The sequence below is a fragment of the Meleagris gallopavo genome, chromosome 5, assembly GCF_000146605.3.
Source record: "Meleagris gallopavo isolate NT-WF06-2002-E0010 breed Aviagen turkey brand Nicholas breeding stock chromosome 5, Turkey_5.1, whole genome shotgun sequence".
NCBI lineage: Eukaryota > Metazoa > Chordata > Aves > Galliformes > Phasianidae > Meleagris > Meleagris gallopavo.
This window is the reverse complement of record NC_015015.2, coordinates 2,558,560-2,581,248: the sequence shown is the minus strand read 5'-3', so window position 1 is coordinate 2,581,248 and position 22,689 is coordinate 2,558,560. Positions and strand designations below refer to the sequence as shown.

General features: G+C 40.5%; 1 protein-coding gene across 1 annotated transcript in view; it reads right to left on the bottom strand.

Moving 5' to 3' along the window:
• Nucleotides 1-22,689, bottom strand: part of LGR4 (leucine rich repeat containing G protein-coupled receptor 4) — a 37,454-nt gene that overhangs the window by 5,004 nt on the left and 9,761 nt on the right. The window contains 15 exon segments of the mRNA XM_031553389.1: nucleotides 992-1,066; nucleotides 1,674-1,795; nucleotides 3,147-3,272; nucleotides 3,554-3,625; nucleotides 4,522-4,593; nucleotides 5,776-5,841; nucleotides 6,410-6,481; nucleotides 6,743-6,811; nucleotides 7,443-7,514; nucleotides 7,601-7,672; nucleotides 8,246-8,314; nucleotides 9,384-9,455; nucleotides 10,108-10,323; nucleotides 19,179-19,250; nucleotides 20,530-20,601. Of these exon segments, the coding sequence (XP_031409249.1) occupies nucleotides 992-1,066; nucleotides 1,674-1,795; nucleotides 3,147-3,272; nucleotides 3,554-3,625; nucleotides 4,522-4,593; nucleotides 5,776-5,841; nucleotides 6,410-6,481; nucleotides 6,743-6,811; nucleotides 7,443-7,514; nucleotides 7,601-7,672; nucleotides 8,246-8,314; nucleotides 9,384-9,455; nucleotides 10,108-10,323; nucleotides 19,179-19,250; nucleotides 20,530-20,601 (1,319 nt within the window).

Sequence of the window (22,689 nt, the reverse complement as noted above, 5' to 3'; positions counted from 1 at the left end):
TACTGTAATCTGGAAATCTTTGTAATATTCTATACACTAAAGCTAGAACTATCTCAAAAGGTGAAGTGCTAACAGGTAAGTTTTCACAGTGGATGTAAAATAAAATACCAGCCTAGGAAAAAAAGAATAAAACTTGGAAAACTTCTGTTGATCCAGAATCAGCTTCACTGGAAGCATACCTCTCCCCTCATCTATGTACTCCTATCCATGCAAACAAGAGGATACAAGATGTGTAAAAGCTTCTCTCAACAGCTCATGGAAAGGGTGAGGAAGTAGGAGGCACCACAGCCAGCAATTCAGGAGCTGAGGCAGAGCTGTGTGTGGAAATGCATAGTGGAAAGAAGATAAGCAGAAGGGCAGCAATGAAACTGCCTGGAAATATTTGTCTACAAGATCAAAGACTTTCAACACTCCTGAGCCATTCAAGCCCAAACTGCAGTTCTGGTACGCCAATAGGGTACTTATTGTACCAATATCCACAGCAATTTAAGATGTTACTCCAGCTACTTGCAGCAGCCCTCTTGCTATCAGTCAGTGCTGCCATGGAGGGGCTAGGAGAACATCGTCAGGCTTAGTTTAAACCCCAGTGACAACAGTTTAAGCTTTGAAAAGCACAGGCTGACTTCTTGCTGAAACATGAGCATTCGTAGCATCTGCTCCGCAGACACTTCACTGACAAGAGATACAGAATTAGAGGGCACTGCATTAAACACAGCAAGCTCCAAATGTAAGTATCACAGCCTGGTATGCTCTGCTTATGGAAACTAACTCCAATTTTTTGGTAACGTAGATCTCCCATACGGTGTCGTGTCTAAAGCTGAGTCAGATCTTTGTGACTGCACATCCAAAATAACATTAGCATCAAATGAAGTTTCCCAAGTGCTACAGAATTTAACCTTCTCTATCCTCTGAATGAGGAACGAAGCGTATTTCTGCGGACAGCTGTCTGCACAACACTGTGCATGTGGCTAAAGCACTTTATTAGATTTACCTGTTGCTGGTGTACAGTGAATAATAGTCTGACCCAGTTCCGCATTTTCCTCATTTCTTAGACCATCTGCATCAGCTGTATCCAAGTAAAATGAAAAACAGATTAGTTGTAGAAAGAAAAAAACCAAAATGTAATGAAGCTGCCTAGGACAGAAATCTTTCAGCTTTGAAAGATCAAAGACCTAACACTTCACCAGCTTTCAAGCCTATAACAAGTGGAGCAGTTCTGGTTTGCCCCATAAGGATGAACACTCAGTGCAGAAACTGCTGCAGCACTTTAAGTTACTACTGCCTGTTGTAGCTGCTCACAGTGCTTTGTAATAAAGAAACAACATCTTTCATCACCAGGGAAAAGATCTACCAGCCTTGAACTAGACAGTGCAAGGACAAGCTTTCTGAACAAGAGGGCTGAAATACTGAAATCATGAGAACACTTCTGCTCTTCCACAGAACGACAGAAACAATCTGGGCAGTTTAATACAGTTTTAACCAAAAGAAAACAAACAAATAAACAGGCACATCTCACGCTATCAGATAAATCCACAATTTTAAGAAAGAACGTGGCACCCATCTATCCGCAAGCAAATGCTCAGCACTTTCAGAGCCAGCTTTTCCACGTTTGCTTATTCAAAGACAACATACACTTGGTCCTGCATGTTCCTCATTAGGATAAGTGCACTTACCCTTTTCACGATCCCCCGTGGCATCTTGATCTTGGCGACCAGAATCTTCAGCATTTGAGTTTAAGTAAGAATCGCAGCCCCAAAACGCACAGCACTGGTAAGCATATGGTACAGATAGAGACCTGAAATACAGGCAAAACAATGAAGACTGTAAGCTGATGCCACTTTAAGGTTTATCACCTATTAAAAGTATTAAGGGACACGGTTCATGTTAAAACTAAGATTCCTGTCGTGGTCATTAAGAAAAAATTCTAACTGGATCAGCTGTAACCATTTTTGATGAATTTTTTTCACAAGATAAAGGACTGGTAAGGCATCCAAGCCTTGCCTGCAACAAGAAATACTAAGACAACTCTGTGATGTTTTGCTCTCTTCAATTGTCCTTTTCCTCCTTTCTGACCAATGCTTGTGGTGTTCTGTACAAATTAAAACTGCAAATTAATCAAGTTAATTGATACAGAACTGTTTCGTAAGAAAGTTAATTCCTAAATGATCAAGATGTTATAAATGCATTTTTTTCTTTAAAAAGAAAAAATAAAATTGTTTTTGCTACTGTCTTTCTGCACACCTGCCAGAAATGGTACACTCTATTAATCCTGGTAGAAATGTAGTACACCTGCATACAGACATTTTAAAAATCCATGTAAACAATTAGATAATAGCAGACCAAAAGCAAAAACTTTTCTGACTCAGGGCTACAGTATCAACTATTTGCAGCATTGTTCAGCAATTATGTTCTTGTAAATATTTAGGAGGAAAAATGGTCTGAAGGCTCCCACAGTGAATTAGTTCTCAAACACAGACCACAAACAAAAAGCTAATCTGTTGTTTCCATGGGATTGCTGGGGCCTAATTCTAAGAGTGACACAGAATCCTCCGCTACCCTTACCAAATTAACAGTATTTTCACCTCCATTTTTTTCCATTGGGCAGCATAGGAAACAATTTTTAACTGCTTCTTGAAGACTGAAATATCAACGTGTACAAAGATCTTTCAAAAAGGAAATCAGTTCACCACCTCCTGATCCACCGCCTATTGAAATCAGTAACAGGTTTCCCTTTGAATGATTACTCTCATCATTCACTTTCAATAATAAACAGCATATGTTGCAGATACGTGTGGTGATTATGGAATCAGGCACCTGCAAGCCTGTTCCCATTTTCCACACACTGAAAGACAGATGTGCTCAGCTCAGTAACTAATGGAATCTATCCAAAATACTGCTATAAAGTCAGATGATTATATCTGCCTGAAAAGTGGCAGAGGAAAAATATAACAGGTTTCAGGAAAATAGTCTGCAAGTGGCATTTCTGTCAGAACAGTCGGGATGCCAACACTGAGGCACTGTAGGACTTGCTGAAGGGCCTGATCATTTGTCACACTATCTAAGTTGGCTTCATTTATTGGCAAATTGCTTGCTACTAAGTAAGTGAGGAAGTAAGTGAGGTACTGTAGTGCTATTAACCAACATACCGAAGCTTTGCAAAGTTCTTCGCTGCCAAAGCTTCTTTCAGCTCAGGATTTCCTGCAAGTTTAAGTTGGTTCAATCCACTCAATCCTTCTGTTGGAACTGAGGTGAGTTCATTGAAACTTAGGTCTCTGAAATGTGAATATTAAGACAGCGTTACAACGATGTAAGTTTGCAGTCTTTAAGGTCTCACACCAAAGCTGTGGTCTGGAAAACAACTCTCAGTGCTGCAGGCACTTTAGAGTATGCCTTGTTCTGTATGAGATTGCATACATTCAGCTAGCAAGAGGTTTCATGATCCATGGAGATGAAGTGTATGATGGACACGTGGCAGTTTTAAGCTAAAAGCATTTACTATCTCTGCAATTTAATGACAGAGAGAGGAAGCTGCTGTACAGAACAGCCTACTTACAGATTAACAATAGCTCCAATGGTGGTGAAAGCTTCCTTGTGGATCTTACGGATTCGATTTCTACTGAGGTCACTGCAATGAAAGCCAAGTACGATTATTTTAGCAGTTTCATCTAACCTTTGCAACAACCACTGTTCAGAGAAAAAGTACATCCGTTATACATAATGGCACATCCATCATACCTCTGATAGAAAAGCCAAACAACCCTCCCATTTCCCTCCTCCCCCTGTCAGACAGGTGCAGTAGCAGCTGAATCTTTAGGACAGGCAGCCATAACCAGCTTCACCCCATTCCCAAGGCAGCAAATGTATCCCACTAGAATTCCCTTTTCCCCTTTCTTTCTTGGCCTCAGCAGCTCAACCTCAAGGCAGAGGCAGGCTCTGGCGTCACCCATTCCCAGGCTGAAGGTGCCAGGAAGATCACTTTGGTGACAACCACACCTGCAGCAGGGCAGGGCAGAAGGGATGGGGGAACAGAATAAAGAGAAGAGCATCTCCTATGTTGGATTTCAAAATCCAGATGCAGCTCCTGCTGGATCACTATGATTTATATTAAGATACTCCTTTCAAAACCCGTCAACTTCTGAAATTTTTTCCCCTGATGACTTCACTGTTTCTATATAATCTTCATACAGCTAGACATGTGAAGGCAGGGGATAATTTTGATTGCTGGTCTGCTCCTCTCGAGGAAAACAGATAGAATGCTTCAATAAATAGCATATAGTGCAAAACAGCAGACTACCAAAAAAATTCTCTTTAGATACATATACACGTGAACGTCTACAAAAGCAAAATGGAGTGTAAAATTGGCAGCTGCTAGTACAGAATCTCTTGCATATTGTTTGCTTCACCTTAGGATCCAGCATACTTGGCCTTCTGACATAAGATCCACAACACCAAACCCAGTGTCAGTTTACACCGGAGTCAGGATTATTTTGTTTTATTCAGTATGTGTCTATGTACACTTACAGTACACGAAGGGAGGACAGTCCTTGAAAGGTATCATCTGTGATTTCATGGATTTGATTATGCTGTAAGGAACTGTGAAGAAACAAAACTTTATCAGCAAACAGCTTAACTTCAAACCAAGGGATAGCTTGATGGCTGCTAATAAGAAGTAGCCTTCCCAGAAGCCAAGTGTTTTCTAGTTTCCCCTTACACAAACTATATTTCACATTAGCTACAATAGCATAAATATGATGCTCTTTTGTGGCACCATTACTCAATCTCAATTCACAGATCTTATAACTTAAAGGAGAGTGCTGAGTGTGAACAGAATTACTTCCAAGCAAAAAGTAGCACTTGACAAACTATCAAGAGTCACTGAAATTTAACACAAATCTACTTAACCCTTCAAGGAATCTTTAGGACACTTTAATCCTGGGTGCACTTTCAATTCTCAATACAGAGATTTATGAAAGGAAAATGCTGAGAAGTGCTTCAAGAACTAATGGGCAAATTATACTTCCAGTTCATCTGCCCTCAATGTCACTTTCCAACAAACTCCACTGGTCCCCCTTGTGTATACAGCAACATGTTCTAACAAAGATTACATCAACAGTGCCTTTGTTGGAGAGTTACAGGCTTTCCTCACACACTATGAGCTCTGAAGATGCTTTGCCAGATGTTTTACAGCAAAAAACAGGTACAGTGAGCCCAAAGCTGTCAGAGTATAGTAGCAAAGACCTGTGAAAAGCCTATTATCCCCAATCTCATTAAGTGTTAAGAAAGTAGAGAGCAAGGGAGGTTTAAGGAGAAGCAACAACACTGGTATGTGAAAAAAATGCATAGGGTCTTGAAATAAAACTTAAGAAGCTTTATACCAATGAAATAAAGAAGAACAAATACAGGTTTTGAGAAGGAGAATGCACCTTACAGGAACTACAGGAAAAAGTATTTTACCTGAGCACAGGCTGTTGGTTGAAGGTAACTGAAGTACGGAAGAAATACAAGGCAGGAAGGAAAACACCTAAGTGCTCATTACATTTCTGCATATAGCAATGCTTCTACAAAATTCAAGATTCATGTGTCCTTCACTCTTTTTGGTGCTACAGGAACAATAAAACCTGAGCTGCTCGAAATTTCTGCCTAGAAGTCTTCAGCCACATGGCCTTAATCTTAGAAGTGTACTTCTGATCAAAAGTGAAGCGAAAACATTTCTGGAGATTGGGACTCAGTGTACTAAAGAGGTAATAAAGATAACCACTGTGTATTTCTACTCACATTTCTTCCAAGGAGTGGCAGCCCGTAAAACTTGGGAGGTCCTTTATATTGTTATAAGACAAGTCCCTTCAAAACAGGAAATGGAAAGAGGATGCTTAGTTTAACTCTGCTCTACCTGGAACATCTCACCACTGGATACATGCGTAGCAAAAAATCATACTGTGCAAGCTCCCTGAATGCTGAGAGCTGTAATATAAAATCATTCTTAGATTTAAAAGTGGCCAGAGAGTATGCAATGAGAAATTTAGTGCAAATTTTGATTTAGGGTGCTGCTACCTGCCAGAATTTTCCATGAAACTCAGCAGTAAATACCTTGCAAAAGGTAAGTCCCACATCATCATCCTCTAACTCAATTCATCTTCTATAAAGCAAAAGACATTTTTTCTTCTCTATTTTTCAGGAATTGGTTTTCTTCTAAATTTTCTTGAGTCTCCTTTGTAAACATGGCTTTGTCTACTCCCAAATGGTTTCATTTTCTAGTTTGTTCTTTTGCATTCATTCTAAACGCATTCTTACTAATTTTTTAGTCTTGCCTTTATAATAATACCTGAACAATACTTTAAATTAGCTCTGTATTCTCTACATCAAAACATTTTCACCCAGATGAAAATAGGAGCAAAACGTGTACACTTACAAAGTTCTCAGCATCTTTTGCTCTTGGCATAAATTAACAGGAATACTGTTTATCTTGGTCCCCGTTAGAGTTCTATTAAAAAAAAAATAAACATCACCATATATAAATATCTGTATTGTTGATCATATAACATAACAAGCCTACCTAGGAGCAGAGGTGGGATGTGTTTTTAGCTGTCAGGTGCTGGATTAAGGCAGTAAGACATTTATTGACAAGAAGAGAACATATACCCACGTTGCTCTCTAGATCCCCTAAATCACATTTCAATCATTCCAAATCAGGCAAAATAAAACTAATTTAAAAAAGGAAATTATTTCTGCAGAAGATACTTACAAACTCTCCAGATTAACGGTTCCTGTCAGATTAGGAAACCACTGCACCATGCTGGCACCCCGAATGACCCTAAAAAAGTTCCCACAAAAATTAGCTGTCAACTGTCATGGAAATGAATTACCACATGAAGCCCTGCTATTGGGTAGATATTTTCACTAAGTAGGCATTCTAACATCCCTATCGTTGTTTCAATTTTATACATCGAGCTATATTCTCCTAAGTGCTTCTTACACTAATGATCTACTAAGAAAAAACTGGAAAGCAAATAAAAACACCTACGAAAAGGGCATAAACTCTCAGGTAGTTTGTAGTTTCAAAGATTGACATCGCACTCCATTTTGTTACTTGTCACCCCCAGACCTGACATCATTTGAGAGCACGCATGCACTAACCTGCAGAACATTCTCACAGTGTACACCTCTGTTCAAAACCATACTGGAGTTTATTTAAGTAAGAACCTGAGCATTTGGCCTGAGGTTGTGTCTTATGCAAGGAAACGAAGATTAAATAAAAATAAAGGAGTTGTAAAACATATTTACCAGAGCTTCTGCACCTTCCTAACAACAACAACAACGTTTTTTACAGCTAACTGCTAAAAAAGTTGTACAGAAAGAGCTAGAAGCAACCAGGAAATTCTATTAATCTGATTTTTTAGCCATAGCATTTTATATTCATGTATTGGAGCTGAGATGATACTTACAGGGAATGCAGATCTGACAGATTCTGAAACGCTGAGTTCCCCACAAAAGACAAAGGATTATCATACAAATGTCTGGGAAATGAAAAGCATGTTTCAATCACTGCTCTTACAGTCGTTGTCTGCTACAGACTAAAAATAGATGCATGAAAATTACTTACATCGTTCTTAGAAGGGGGTTTCCTGCAAATGCACCATCAGGAATTATGGAAATATAATTACTGTGAAATGCCCTAAAGATAATAGGAAAGAAAACCCACATTTAGAAATATACTGCCAGCAGATTCAACCAACAGTCATTTTCTCTGTAGATAAACTACACCTATGCAATTCCCAGCCCTGCCAAAATTAGGATAGTAGTTAAATACGACTACGTAAAACCGTAGCAGCAAGTCTGAAGGCATGATTTTTGTCTATGGCACAACAGCTGAACTGAAAGAGATTCACTAGGAGGAAATCATTCTATCCAAAACATGATCTTCTGCTTTCTCTTGTTTGCTTCTCTGTTAAAGAGGGGACAAGGAAGATATGCACGATCAGAGGCCAAAACCAGCTCCTGATTAAGATCTATGCTAATGGTTCTCCTGAATAAATTCGTTGGTTATGTAACTCCAAAATGATTTTCAGCAGGCTCCCTCTGTAGTCACGGATGATATTTTCCTTTAATTACAGCATCACTTAGCAGAACTTAATCTGATCGAGGCTGCTGCAGAATCAGATGAGTATTCTTAAATCTGGAAATTTCTTTTTTTATTTATGAAAAGGAGAGAGAAAACAGGTAAAAAGGAGTAACGGGCAATACTCACAACTCTTTCAGATTTGGGAGTGCTTTTATGGCTTCGGGGAATTCCACCATGTTATTATAATTTAAATCCCTAGAGGAAACAAAGCAAGAAAGTTAAAAAAAAAAATATTTAATCATGGTTATGAACTGTTAAAATCATTTTTATTTAAGACAACTCAATGAAAGTGAAAAGTTTTCAAAATATCTCCAACTACACTGCAGAATAACTTGATTTTTAACTTAGTTTCAGTCTTCTCATCTATTACATGCCTTAGAATCAGCTAATTAACTTAGTAATACTTAAAATTGTCCAGAAGGATTATTCGTGCTAAGTCAAATGACATTTGCTCACAGCAAAGCTCAGTATTTTTCACAGATTTTCCTTCAGATTAACCAAACAATGAACTAAGAGTTCATAATATCAACAACAGAACGTTGACACATACGATTACTCTTTAAAAATCTGCTCCAAAATCTTTGATTTCAGGTTTCATAAAAGAAACAGTAAGCAAGCCATTAGGCAATAGCAGATCTCCTGCAACAAAATCAATTCTAAATATTCAAGAGAAGCACAGGTAAATGCCATCACACTGGAACAGTGCCTATCAGTCACTCATTTAGGAGCTGCCAGGACATTTGCAAGGCAGTTCCAGTGGTGCCCATGCACCAGTAAGAAAGGAGCAGCAGAAAAACAGCCCACTGAGGAACTTCCTGCTGTCACACAATGGATTTGACAGCCTATTTTAAATAAGTTTAATCCCACAGCAAATCTGAGAAACAAATATTTGTCCCTTATCACATACAGGGCCACTCAAACACTTCTGATATATACGCCTGAGTCAGTGGAGTGCTGTGCAAAGATACACCAGCTAGATCAGTACTAGGAACATTAAGAGCCACGCCATCCAGCGTGACATTTCACCCAGGCTAATATTTACCTGCTTCTCAACAAAGCTAATTACTTTTGGTGGAGCACTGCACTGATATTAGCCTTCACTTCCGAAACCTGAGATGAACACAAGTGTGGGAGTTATGTGTTGTGCTGCACACAAGCCTTATTTGCAAAATCTTCACTGCAACAGTAAAGTACCCTTGAGTAGGCTGTGAATGAGACAAATGACACTGAATCACCAAAGAATTGCTTTAAGAAGCATACTTACAAGGTTTCAAGGTTGTCCAAACCATCAAAGCAGTGTTTTCCTATTGTTTTTATTTTATTGTTATGAAGATGTCTAACAAAGAACAAAGCAAAAACGGAAACAAGTGAACGACTTCATATAAACTCATAAATAAGCAGATGATTCTGTGAAATCGAAATAGCTTAATGCTTTAGAAAAAACATTACATGGGATGGATTATGCAGAAGAACGTCTGTCACTTCAAGAAATAAGTCACTCTTGTATGGGAACAGAATGGACTGCCTGCAGTTAAGACAACCTCTCTTTTAGACCTCTGCTCGCTATCCAGAAGCATGATAAAATCTGATTTAAATGTATAAATAAAAAGAATTTCAATATTCATCTCTGAAAATATTTAAGACTAGATAGAAACAGGATCTGCGGCAGGTAATATTTTCTTTATAGTTTATATTTCTTTATATTTGGAACCATTTTCTGACAGCCACATATTTGAAATATCCATGACTAAAACGAGATGCCATGAAAGCACACGGCAATCTCACTACACGTTTGTTGCACTTTGGGGTTTCTGTTCAGGGGAAAGTCTTGAGCAGACCGACTAGTATATTTGATAACAGCAACATCTTGCATTGGTAGTAGAGGCTGTTACCAGGCCACTGAACGAAAACAAACAAAACACCATCTTCAGGGCCACCTAACTGGGGAAAATCTAAGTGATCCACCAAGCAAAGTTACAAATACTCACAGAACAACAAGACTTGAGAGGTTTGTGAATGCGTAGTCAGGAATGTGGGTTATTTTGTTAAGGGCCAGTGTCAACGCCTGCAGGGAGGGGAGGTTGCTCAGTGGATGGATGGGAACTTCTGTCAAACTGTTGTCATCCAACCAAAGGTGACGCAGCTGCACCAGCCCCTCAAAGCTGTCTTTGGGAACAGCTGTGATGTGATTAGCATCCAAACGCCTAGATGAAAACAGAGAGAATTGGCACAGTAAAGTGCCAGAAGTACAAGTAAGTAAAAAAGTATTTTTAGGTCTTATTACTTGCAAACGTTTCTGTTACCTTGAACGTATTGCAGTGAAATTATTTAATACCAAAAAGTTTGAGTGTTTACTGAAGTGACACGCGAATACTCTTTTGTAACAGAGAGCTTCGTAACAATTTCTTCTCCAACACTTCTGTTAAAACATTTTAACCCATTTTTATGCTTACAGTTGGCTTAACCAAGTGAACTGGAAACCAGAGAAACCTCCTCCCCACCAACCCTCCTGCTCCTCACTAGAGCAAGCCTTTAAAATGGCAACTCGACATTGTACCCGAAACTACAGAGGCAGTTACTGCTTTGAACTGATTATCCCTAGAGCTGTGCTGTCAATAGCATCATATACTGCTACGTACTGGTCTGGGTACTTCTGTACACCTCAAGCAACTACCTTAGGATTACCAGGATTATTAAAAGCAGTGTTCAAACAAAGTCAGAGTTAGAAATGGCGTTGCCACATAAAACACTGTGTTCTGTCAGCTAAAACTGAGACATTTCTTGCACTCTGGCAGCTGGTCTCTCCTATCATGCTACACAAGAAATGGAAAACAGAACTCTAGCACTGTTCAGTGTTGCATATTATTGGATTTGCCGTTGCATTTTTCCCCAAATTCACTCTGATCTCAAATATTAGCAGTAGCAATGACCGTGCAGTCTTTCCAAAAGAACAGCAAACCACGCAAGACAATTCCACTACAATACCAGCTCACCTATGCCATTGGATTTCACAGCTTCTTCCCAATTCAAAGCATCCAAAAAAAATTAACTCCACACCTGGAAACTGAGGAGGTGAAATGCATGTCCTCAGCTAAGGGCAGCTGTGAAGCACCACTGACAGGAGGTTTTACTTGTGGTGTCCTGCTGAGAGCCCCCATCCGAGGGAATGGATAGATGCAATACTGCCCAGTGCCTGGCTTTGGTAGTGAACACTGAAATTCCTATGCAAAATTTCATATTTGTGTCCTCACATGAGGCACTCTGAAGGACAAGAGGTAATGGCTCAACTTGAGCCAAGGAAGGTTCAGATTGGATTCAGGAAAAATGTCTTCTCTTACAGGGTTAGTGAGGCACTGGCTGACCAGGGTAGGAATCACTGTCCCTGTAAGCATCCAAGAAACGTGGAGATGTGGGAAACGGTCAGTAGGCATAGTGAGGATGGGTTGAAGGCTGGACATGATGGTCTTAGAGGTGTTTTCCAACCTTTATGATTCTATGAATCTATTTGTTTTTTCATCTTTCTACAGCAGCAGCACCAGGACTCGGATAGAATCACTGGAAATCACAGCTATCAGGAGGTTCAGGTTTGCCAACACTGTGCTGTGTAGTCAGATGTGCCAGGAATGAAAATAGAAAAACAAGCAGAGTGAAGGCTTCAGCCTGGATATATGCAGACAGAAGCCTGACAAATGGGTAGCTGTGAGGGACAGCAAGAAAAAGCATTACCGAAGGGCTGTTCTTCATCAAGGGAGGGCATGGAAGGTGAGGGGCAGCCCACAAGGTGACAAGAAAGAAGTGGTAACAGATCTGAGTCTGTAGGGCTGACAGCAACACACTGCGTTTGCCTGTCCTCTGCCCTAGATGCTGCATTCTCTGGGTCAGCACCACACTTCCCAGGCAGCACGGAAGAAAACAACCTGCATAACTGGTTTGAAGTGACTGTGTACACTGCTGTCTGGGGAGACAGACTCACATCCACTCCATTAACATCGATGCTCACTGTGATACCGATCAGCACAGCACAGGTTGAGTTATATTAAGCGCTCAGCGAACTCCTCAAGCCATGATCAGACATGCTCTTGAAAATCTAGCTGGATCAGTTTAAGAAGCCTCTGCCTGCAGCCATCTGCCAGGGCTCGCAGCACAGAGCAGGTGACTGCTCCATGTTTGTCCCCATGTCAGCAAGGAGGCTTCTGGCCTCCACCTCCTGCATCACACCCAGGAGCAGAGGATGGGAGCCAGTCTGTCCCTGTGGGCTGTACTGGGAAGCTGGGGGGGTCAGCAGAAGGGAGGCACTGCTTTACACTGCTCCACCTGCAGCCAGCTGAGACATCTCATTTCAGCCCTGTACATACCTGTAAGGAAACATCTGACTGCACTAAAATCAACCTTGAATAATTACAGTGCTAAAATGCTGGGTTGACCACAGTGGTCAGCATTAGTCTCATTATTCTCCCCCCCAAAATTTAAAATATATGGCGAATTCAGAGGAATAAGAAAAGCACAATCACAGTGTCTCAAGAAATCTAACATCCCTGTGAAAGAGGGTCTTGCTTTGCAATGTATATGGCTTGAATATTTCCAATAATTAGGGAAAACATGTCAACACCAGAATTTCCACAAAATAAAAAGTCAAGAAATGCATGAAATCAAGCAGCAAATATGCCAATATAAATAGGAATTTACAGAATTGCAGACAAAAGGCTGTTTCCTAAGATGAGTGATGTGCCATTAACTCTCAAGCTACACTTCAAAGAGCTAATTCCTATGGCTCATATACTGGCATCCCTTTATCAGTTGCCCCACGGTCTGAAGGTGTGTACACTACTGTGCTTGAATGCTTTAAGCCTGCATCAAGGCTGCAGTATTTCAGAGAAATTAAATGTCTGGTGATAATAATAAAAAAAAAAAAAGGGAGGGGGAAAGGGGTAGAGGAAAAAAGGCCCGGGGCTCTGCTTCAGTAAAAAACAACAACAACAACAACAACTAGAAATTACCTGTCTTTCTTCTCCCTCCTAAATTCACACACCTCCATGAAGATCAAAAGAATGATCTTCCAGTGGAATAAACATATCTGAGTCTTCTCTTCAACTCTTTTTCATTCCAAGAGAAGCAACGTACCTTGAGAGGCAGGCAATGTTCTCAGTCCTTGTGACTACTTGCCTGTGCCTATGGTTGCACTTTCATTGTGCTCTTTCCTAAATTCCACTTATTCACGCAGCTTTTAGAGGAGAAAAAAGAAGAAGAACAAACAGAAATAAACCAACATACAAAAAAAAGAAACCTGAAAAGGGCATTCTTCTTGCTCTCCATGACTTCTTGGCAGCTAAACAAGCACAATGTCTGAACAGAGGTGAAAGCAATTAGGGATGCCAAATCCTAAAGCCAAAGCTAAGAACGCTGCAATTGCTTGCATTGCTGGGTCCTCATTGAGCTGAGATCTGGCCCTGCATATGGCTGTCCTGGCTCCCACCTTCCCAAGGCCAGCAGACGTCACAACAGAGAGCTAGAGTACAGATTTAAAAAGAAAACCCATGATTTACAGGCACAACAACATCAAAAGAACCATACTGGGTACTACCAGGATTACACACAACAATAATTTATTGCTGCTTGATAGCAGTTACTAGTTATCAGACCTCAAGACTTATCTTTAACCAATTCAGCCATTTTTGTCTCATTCATTTTCTTTTTTGCATTCCTTCACGCCTTTCAGTGCAAATAGGACACGCCATAATTATTATTGATTTTTTCCTTCCAGGTGAAGCTTATCTACATTGCGTTCACTGTGCAAATCACAGCTGCAGAGCTTCCATTCAGTGCGAAAGGTGCAGAATGGTGTACTACAGGGGACAAGAGAAAAGCACAACTGGAACATCAGGCAACTTCTGCAAAACAGCACTGCCACATTTCTCTCAGGTGGCACAAGAAAGGCTTCACTAATAGTTTAAGCACTAATAGTTTAAGCATAATAAATATTTTTTGCTGTTTGGACTTCAGCAAAGTCTGTCCTCTTCTATTGAAGTGTTAAAGATAAGACTACGTTCTTTAAATTAGAGCTTGCAGCATATACTTAAATTCCTTACTCTTTCAGAAGCGACTCCAATTCCAGCTTCCCTCTAGGCAATGGCTTGTGAGAATACCTTTCCATTTTAGTCTATAAACTCAGAGTTCACTTGCTGAGCTGTCATCTTTACTTTTATTACCTGCTGGGTCCTCTCCTCACCCAAACTCAAACTATGCAAGAAGAAAAAGCAGGAACACAACAGAAGCTGACACATTCAGGAGCTCTCCCATGAACGTTCAGTGTGTTGTTCAAGCAGATAAAGAACAGAACAAATTAAAGATCTACAAACTATTTGCCTCGCTTTAAGGAAACCGTAAAACCAACACCTTACCTCAACTGGAATGAATGTAAGTTCTGAAGCCTAACCAACACATGTGCGTATGTGTATGTGGGAAAGGCCAGGCTGGATGGGGCTGTGAGCAACCTGGTCTAGAGGGAGGTGTCCCTGCCTACAGCAGGGGGTTGGAACTTAATGATCTTAAAGATCCTAATGATTCTATGATTCAAACCAGGCCTGACAGAGACAAGGCACCGTGTGTGGAGCACAACCATTCCCAAACTGATGCTGTTGGCCACGCCAGCTCAAATTTGCACCACACACGTTTCAGTCACTCAAATTCTAACTGCCTTGTGCTACTACACAAGCCTAACATCGATGTTAATAAAAGGAAAATCACTCCTGACTCTCGTGCAGCACCACTTCTGCTCAATGGCAATTACTAAAGAACTATGCTCCTTAAAGTGCTCCTTCAAACAAAGAGATCACTCAAATAACCCTGAAGTAGATTTTTAGGTTTTGAAGTTGAGTACTGATAAGCCTGATCCATAGGAAATTGTGCTACAATGTAAGGCAATACACCTACCATGTTAACAGGGGCACTTTACCACACTTAGCACTGCATAAAGCAGCTGCTCTCTGCACCTTACCTATTACAAACAGTAGTGCAAGGATTTGCTTCATTCCAAGACAAATTTACAGCAGCTCTCAGAAACAAATGATCCATGTCAAAGCTACTGCCATCACTGGTGCTGATTGCCAGCACCTACATTTCTCCCACTGGAATGTTTAAGGTGGGACTAATCTGAGAGAACACAAAGTTTGCTGCAAATAACACAGAGGATTCAGTTGATCTTCACTCACAATGCTGTGTAAAGGAATATAAAAGCAATCATATTCAGCAATATTTTGCTCTCTCCTTGCAAAACCAACGTAAAGAGCATCCCTTTCCCTGCTCTGGTGCTGATAGTTGCATTCTTCAGCTGAAAACCATCTCACTTGCAGGTTCCTTCTATCACCTGAATAACAGCAAAGCAGAAACCTGGAAAATCTCCAGAGAAGGTCCACTAAAAGTTGGATCAACTGAAAAAAAGACATGAAGGAGAATACTACAGCTAAGACAGAACAATGCTTTTTGACTCCTAGCTACCGTTGCTAATCAGTATCATCTGCAGTCTCTCAGCAAAGATTAACCTTACAGATGCCTCTCCGTCCTTCAAAATTTGGTAAACCAGAAATGTCATAAATTACCAAGAGAAAGCATACCTTTTTTATTTTAGAGTGGTCAAGCACTGGAATGGGCTGCCAGGGAAGGTGGTGGAGTCACCGACCCTGGAGGTGTTCAAGGAACGTTGGGACGTTGTGCTGAGGGATGTGGTTTAGTGAGAACTATTGGTGATGGGTGGATGGTTGGACTGGATGATCCTGAAGGTCTTTTCCAACCTTGGTGATTCTGTGATTTTGTTTTTAAGGAATACATTGACAGAACCACGCATTTTTGCTACAGAAGTGTTGGTATGGTCCTCTCAGAGGTTGCCCATTCTGACACCCATCACTGCACTCGTGTTGCACGTTACTAAAACTGCTGTCATCCACGTGAACTACCAGGTGAAGCTGTGTGTTTTAATTACCATACCAGTGCAATGTTTCCAGAAGGGATTTGTGTTTTAATTGTTGTTTGTTATATACACAGGCATATGCATAAGAATCCTTCCAAGGAGAAGAATTCTCCCATCCCTGGAGACTTTCAAGGTGAGGTTGGGATCAGGTCCTGGCAACCTGATCTAGCTGTGGTGTCCCTGGTCATTGCAGGGGAGTTGGACTACGTGGCCCTCAGAGGTCTCTTCCAACTCTAATGGAAGATGATTCCATTAAACGATCTGAAAGTTCTGTTCTGTTTTTAATGCAATAGTTTCAGCATCCATCACATTCAGAATATTCTGTGCCATGACCTGAAAATTCACTGGGGTGAAGTGAGTGAGAGTAATTACAGAAGTGGTGTAGCTTAATGAGCTGCTGTGCAGACCTCTTGATTTAAATCCCAGAATAAGCAACGTTACAAAAAGAGCTATCAGAATTGAACAGCTCCTTATGCCACAGCACTGAAACAAGGCTCCCTCTGCCATCACCTCCTGCTCCTTTCAGGACTTGCATACATCACCTCTGGCTCTCCATATAGCCTTGGACTGACAGTACACCTCAGCAACACCATCTCCAGCTTTAAAGAACGTAGCGCGCCACTTCATTGCAAATCCTGCCCGATGTGGTATATGATAATGATGATAAAAAGTGCATTTCCGCTCACCAGAACTCCTCCTTTTGGTAAATTTCGCTTTCATAAAGAATAACTCCATTCTAGCTCTCCTCAGGAGGCCAGAGCTGGGAAGATATCCAACATAAACAGAAAATAAAGAGCTGTCATTTAGTATTCTGAACCACACTGGCTACTCTCCAGCTGTAACACAAACACCAGAAATCATGAAGCTCCTGTAACCATCCTCTTTCTTCCAACCCAGGTATGTTTACTGGGCTCACTCACACATACAGTGAGGCAGCTGCCTTCCTATGCAGCTTGTGTGCATCAAGAAAGAAATGAGGCAGTGCTACAGGAGCTGAGAACCAAGCCATCATCAATATGCTATAAAGCTTTACAAACGAGTAATGTGTGTCTTCACCAAGAAAAAATCCCCCTCAAGCCTACTTTAGAGCAAACTGGGCAACTGCCAAAAGAGAGTCAGTTCAACGATGTTGGAACTTGCAAGTTTTGGATTGGGATTATGCATTAACAAGATAGAAGCAGCATATATTCTGCAGAGAGTTATTTGTTTTATGAAGTCAGAGCAGCTCAGGATTCTTAAATCCATTCTGACACATTCTTTCAAAAAGACTGTGTTTTTCTTTGTCTTTTTTTTCCCCCTTAAACCAATAAAGCAGCACGCTGGCATTTATTTTTCCACGATTACTCCAATTCAGAGGACAGACCAACATTCCCTTGCCAGATGCCGCTCTCTGCATTAGCAGGGGGATCTAAAGAGCTACACTGTAATTTTTACAAGCGATGTAAGAAACAGAAAGCTTTCCTGAAGCTTCTGAAAATGACGGGAATGCATTCAAGCGAAGTTTATTGACAGTACAGAAAACACGCTTTACATTTCTCATGACACTCGTCTCTAGAAGAAGAATTATCCTCAAACAGCTACCACTCCTAACAAACAGTGGTGATCCAGTAGTGCAGATAGCTATCCTCTTGGGGATAGAGTGGGAGCCAACCCAAAGCAGGATCCGCAAACAGAAGAAAAATCTCTGATCTTCTGACACTGATATTTGATGAGTTCCAGGCTGGGTTTGCCCACTGTATTTCTCACAGTAATACTGAAAGTTCAATCTGGTTTTTCTCAGAAAAAGAATAATCAAGTAGCTTGCTACTTATTAATGCAATTTCCTCCTCTATTAAAGAAAGAGAAAGAACGAGATGCTGGCTCAACCTTTACACTTGCTGTCTTTCCCTTGATTTCACCATTTCTTATTTGCCAATAAAATTAACAAACCAGCAACCGGACATTTAAGATTTGAAGTTTTAAATAGAGAACAAACATTAATGCAGTTAAGTAGAGACAAAAGCATACTCAGAAAATGAAATGAATTACTTCTAGGAAACTTACATATTTACTAATGTTGTTTCTTCTTTGGCATCACAGAAATGCTGGAAGAAAGGAAGGAATGCTCTTCTTGCTTACTAGAAAAATTACTACAGGGTTATTCATGCCATGCAGTCTGGAGGGGTTTTATTACAATGCATAACCTCTGCCCAAAGCAGACTGCAGCCCTCAGACCAACACGCAGTAAAATAAGATGAACATCAAGGAAATCTGCAGAATTACTGCAAGTGGAAGCCCACATTTCTACACCTGAATCCCCAAATCTGACCGCATCAAACTACTGCTGTCTCCAGAAAGCACCTCTGCAAGCTATTCATAATCCTCTGCAATACAAAGAGACAGGATCTTAGTCAAAAACTTGAGCTTTGGCACAAAGGGAACAGATAACCTGCCCTCTCTCTGTATGTTAACAGAAAGGAGGAGAAAGTTTGAAATCCCTCTGCTCCTCCATCACAAGCATCTACCACCTAGAGAGCTGTACCTAACTACTAAGGTCTGGTTAAGATGCTCTGTGAAATACAATAAGCCAGGAGATAGTTTAAGCACATCTGAAATACTTTGTGAGCAACTAGCAATAATGCTAGTTGATTAGGAGCTAATGAGTGCTCCTAACTTTCCATGCGATTTCAACACCTTCCAGTAAACCCAATACTGTGCATTGGGTCTCAAGCAGCACTCCCTCCCAGAAACCCTTCTTCCTCTTCCAGATACAAAAGACTTGGGAACGATTCATTTTCGCACAATGTTCTAAAATGGCTTAAACATCGAAGGAGATGCGTAAGAAAGATGAATACCTTACCACCTCTACATATATACAGCAACCGTGTACCTGGGTTTGGGTTTTGAAAGAGTTTAAGTCACCCCCAAAGACAGCAAATACAATTCCTTGTCAGCTTTACTAGAAAAACGTTGCCCCAGTTGAAACCACAAGATCAGAAACTCTGGGTCCACTATTGCTCAAACTATCACACTTCAGAACTTTAAACAACAAAGCAAACTTGTACATGGTGTCTGAAAGTAGAATTTGGAGAATAAAAGCAAAGTGAGAAAACTTACAAGGACTGTAAACCACTCAATCCTCGGATGGCTTCGTTAGGTACAGTCTTCAGCTGGTTGTTCTGTAGGGTTCTGCAAAAATGCCCAGTGTGTCAGTGCAGTACTTTGACAATAACATTTATATAAATATCCCACAGTCCATTTCTAACCCATGCAAGAGAATGTGGCATCATCACATCCATTTTTTTTATGAAATCATCCTACGTATGTTACAAAATACACAAACCTCTTAATTCTTCTTAAAGCTGCATCAACACACAAAGCACATTAAGAATCCAATTTACAAAAGTACATTCATAACCAAGCACCTCTGAGCACAACAGCAAGAGGGTACAGAATGAAACTAGAGCCAAGCAGAATTATGTTATGCTGTATTTTCAAAAGCCCTCTCGTGAGACAACATGAGACAACACTATTGCATTATGAGTACTTTATATAAAGTGAATGCAAATAACTGAGATCTCACACCTTAAGTAAGATTAGGTTCGGATGCGTATTAGGGTAACTGCTGTTGGACATGTAAGTTAACTGCTAATTAATAACTAATTTTTCAAGAACTGCTAGAATTTCAGGCTCCTCCAGAGCTGAGTATCCCAATGGAAAGACTTTCGAAGGCCTTGACACTGGGCATTTTGTTCCCAAAACATGGTGGCAGATCAGTAGTTTCCTCACTGATGCTGTGTGTTTATGCTTTTTCTTTACAACCTCAGAGTCCCTCTTCGTTAGGTTATTTAAATATCTATTTAATTAATTATCTATTACCCTGCCAGCAATTGGAAATATTTCCAGCGGCTTAAATTCTACAGCAGAAAACCTTTTATCCTTAGCAATGGAAAAGCAGTTGAAGCAAGCGTTCTAAGCTTAGAAGGAAAACCAGGATATGAGAAACGGGACATTCAATTCAAACTTTTTATTTTTAATAAGAACTTTCTTTCCTAATAAGTAATTTTCACCTAAAGCAACATCAAACTATCAAAATGATTTCTATCACCCTTAGTGTACAATGCAAAGGTCAACCAGTATCATTAAACTCTAAGTAGTAGACAGTTTGAGTATCTGATGGAATAGAACGAGGGGCTGAGAATAAGAAAGAGCTTTACATGCCCTTCATAAGGTTTCTTCCTTCTTAAGATTCTACTGCTACATGCTATACTTCAGAAAGAAAAGTAAGTGCTCCCATTAGATGCAGTAATTACAGTTCAGGCTGTTAAAGTACGAGCACTATACATTTTTTTTTGGGGGGGTAACAATATTGTTTTAGCAAAGAAAAGAAACCTCCATCCAACCTATCAGTAAATAGGCTGACCGTGCAGTAAGAAGGCATATGAAGCTCTAAAACCCAATTACTTACAGAACTTTGAGTTCTTTCAATCCAGACAAGGCCTTCGGATGGATAAAAGAAAGGTCATTGCCAGCCAGTCGCCTGGAAAAAAATTGTAATAATAATTTCAGTCATTAAATACAGCACTTCTACAACCTTCTAACACGAAAAATCAGCAATGCAACAATTCCTGCAAACAAGTAGGCACCCCGAATCCAAGTCTGCCCTACGTTTGATCTTCCAAGTTTGTAGCAGGTAGTTCAGTCGTTACGTATCTTTCACAACCAAAATTCACTCAAACCTCAGGGATAAGCTTCTGCAAACACGCTAGGAAAACAAAACAAAAGAAAACACAACGCACTACAGAAAGATGAAGAATCTTCTTATTGTGCTAGGCCTGAAAAGTGCACTTCCCACCAACAACGTGACCCTCGGGCTTTTGGCTCTGCTTTGGTGAAATGCATGCTCTGATATCCATGTGTTTTTAATCTATGCAGCAGTTTCTCCAGAAACTATGCAGTGAAGGAAGACCAGCTAGATGCTAAGGAGAGGCAGGGAAAAGTTTGTAATAGAGTCTCAAACACAAAGACAATACTCACATGGAGGCAGGATGTTTATGGTGTTGACAATTGACAGAAAGCCTGCCAACATTATTAAGACATCATCTCGATCATCTTTCACCTTTTTTGCTAGTTGTTTGGATATATTTTCAGGAAAGAAATCTGTTTTGAAGGGGGGGAAAGAGAGAGGAAGGAAACAGAATCCTCAGCCATACTTGTGCTGTCTCAAAAATGTGGCCGCTTTCAAACTCGGATCGCTGGACATCAGCACAAACTAAACTGTGAAAACAACTGTGATATTGGAAGTAATAAATCCAAGAGGCACTGCAGAAGACAAAGCAGGAAAGCAGAAACATCAGCCCCAATGGCTGCTTTCCAGCAGCTCCACCCAGCCCCCACTCCTTGCTCTTCAACATTTCACCCATATCCTGAGCAGCAGGCACTGTGTGGTCCAAACTTTGCTGAGCTCTCAGTGCTGTGACACGAGGTATTTTTTTTTTTTAGGGGTAGAAGACAATAACAATTAGCAGAACACCTGCTAATCCACAACTGCCAAACAATGCCATCACTTCAGCCGAAGTATTTGCTTTCAGACTTGGTTTCACATCCAAGCTAAGCAAAATCAGCACTGGGAGAGGTCGTAAAATGAAATCATCTGGTGGAAACACTACGTATGATGCAGCATTGATAATTAAAAAACCCTACTTGTGCTTTACAGGATACCAAAACACACCACTGTTGTTACAGGGAGCTGAAGTGAGCCAGCTACACTAAGGGGAAAACAGTATTTCTAAAAGGAAAAGAACAAACTAGTAACATCTGAAGTGCCAAGCTTGCCAGCACAAAACAAAATGAACACATTTTTATCATGCTCTCTACTTCTAACTACCTAATAGAGACCGCCTGAAGCATTTGATTCCAACACAGATCTGCTCGTAGCAGAATTAATGACTTAATAAAATGCTGCCTAATGGAGAACATGATAGCTCTGTTTATCAAATCCATTTGTCAAAAGTGGAAGATTTTATTTGTAGGAGGAGAAGAGGATTGCTCCCCGTCAACAGAATAGTTTGATTTTAGAAAACGGTTCCCATCACTCAAACAGAAAGAACAGAAGAGCTGGTTCTCTACACCAGTGTTTTCTCAGTAATCTGCAGAACATGGTATTCAAAAGCTCGAAATAGAAATCTTTAAATCAAGAATAACCTAGCTGAAGCTTCAGCACTGAACTACTTTGGCTCTCAAACAGCAATCAATTCCCACTGCCCAGCACCCACTTCCAAAAGCAGCAGTGCTGACCAACTTTTGCCCAGCAGCTCCAGCTCAGCTGAGCTTCCCAGTGAAAGGAGTTGGCGTGAGACTTATCAGGCATAAGCTGTAATTTCTTCCTCTCCCCAAAGAGACCCAGGATTATGATTTGTTTTAAAAAGCTAAACTAAAGCCAGTTGGATAACCTCCCCCAGCCCTACGGAGCATCGCTCACTGAGTTCCACTAACACAATTTACAGAGCACTGGAAACTAAACACAGCGGAGCCAGAGCAAGGCTTGCATGACTTCAAACAGCAAGACTTAGCCTTCCTCAAGGCAACTCCTGTTTATTCAGCCTTTTGCAACCAACCAACAGAAAAA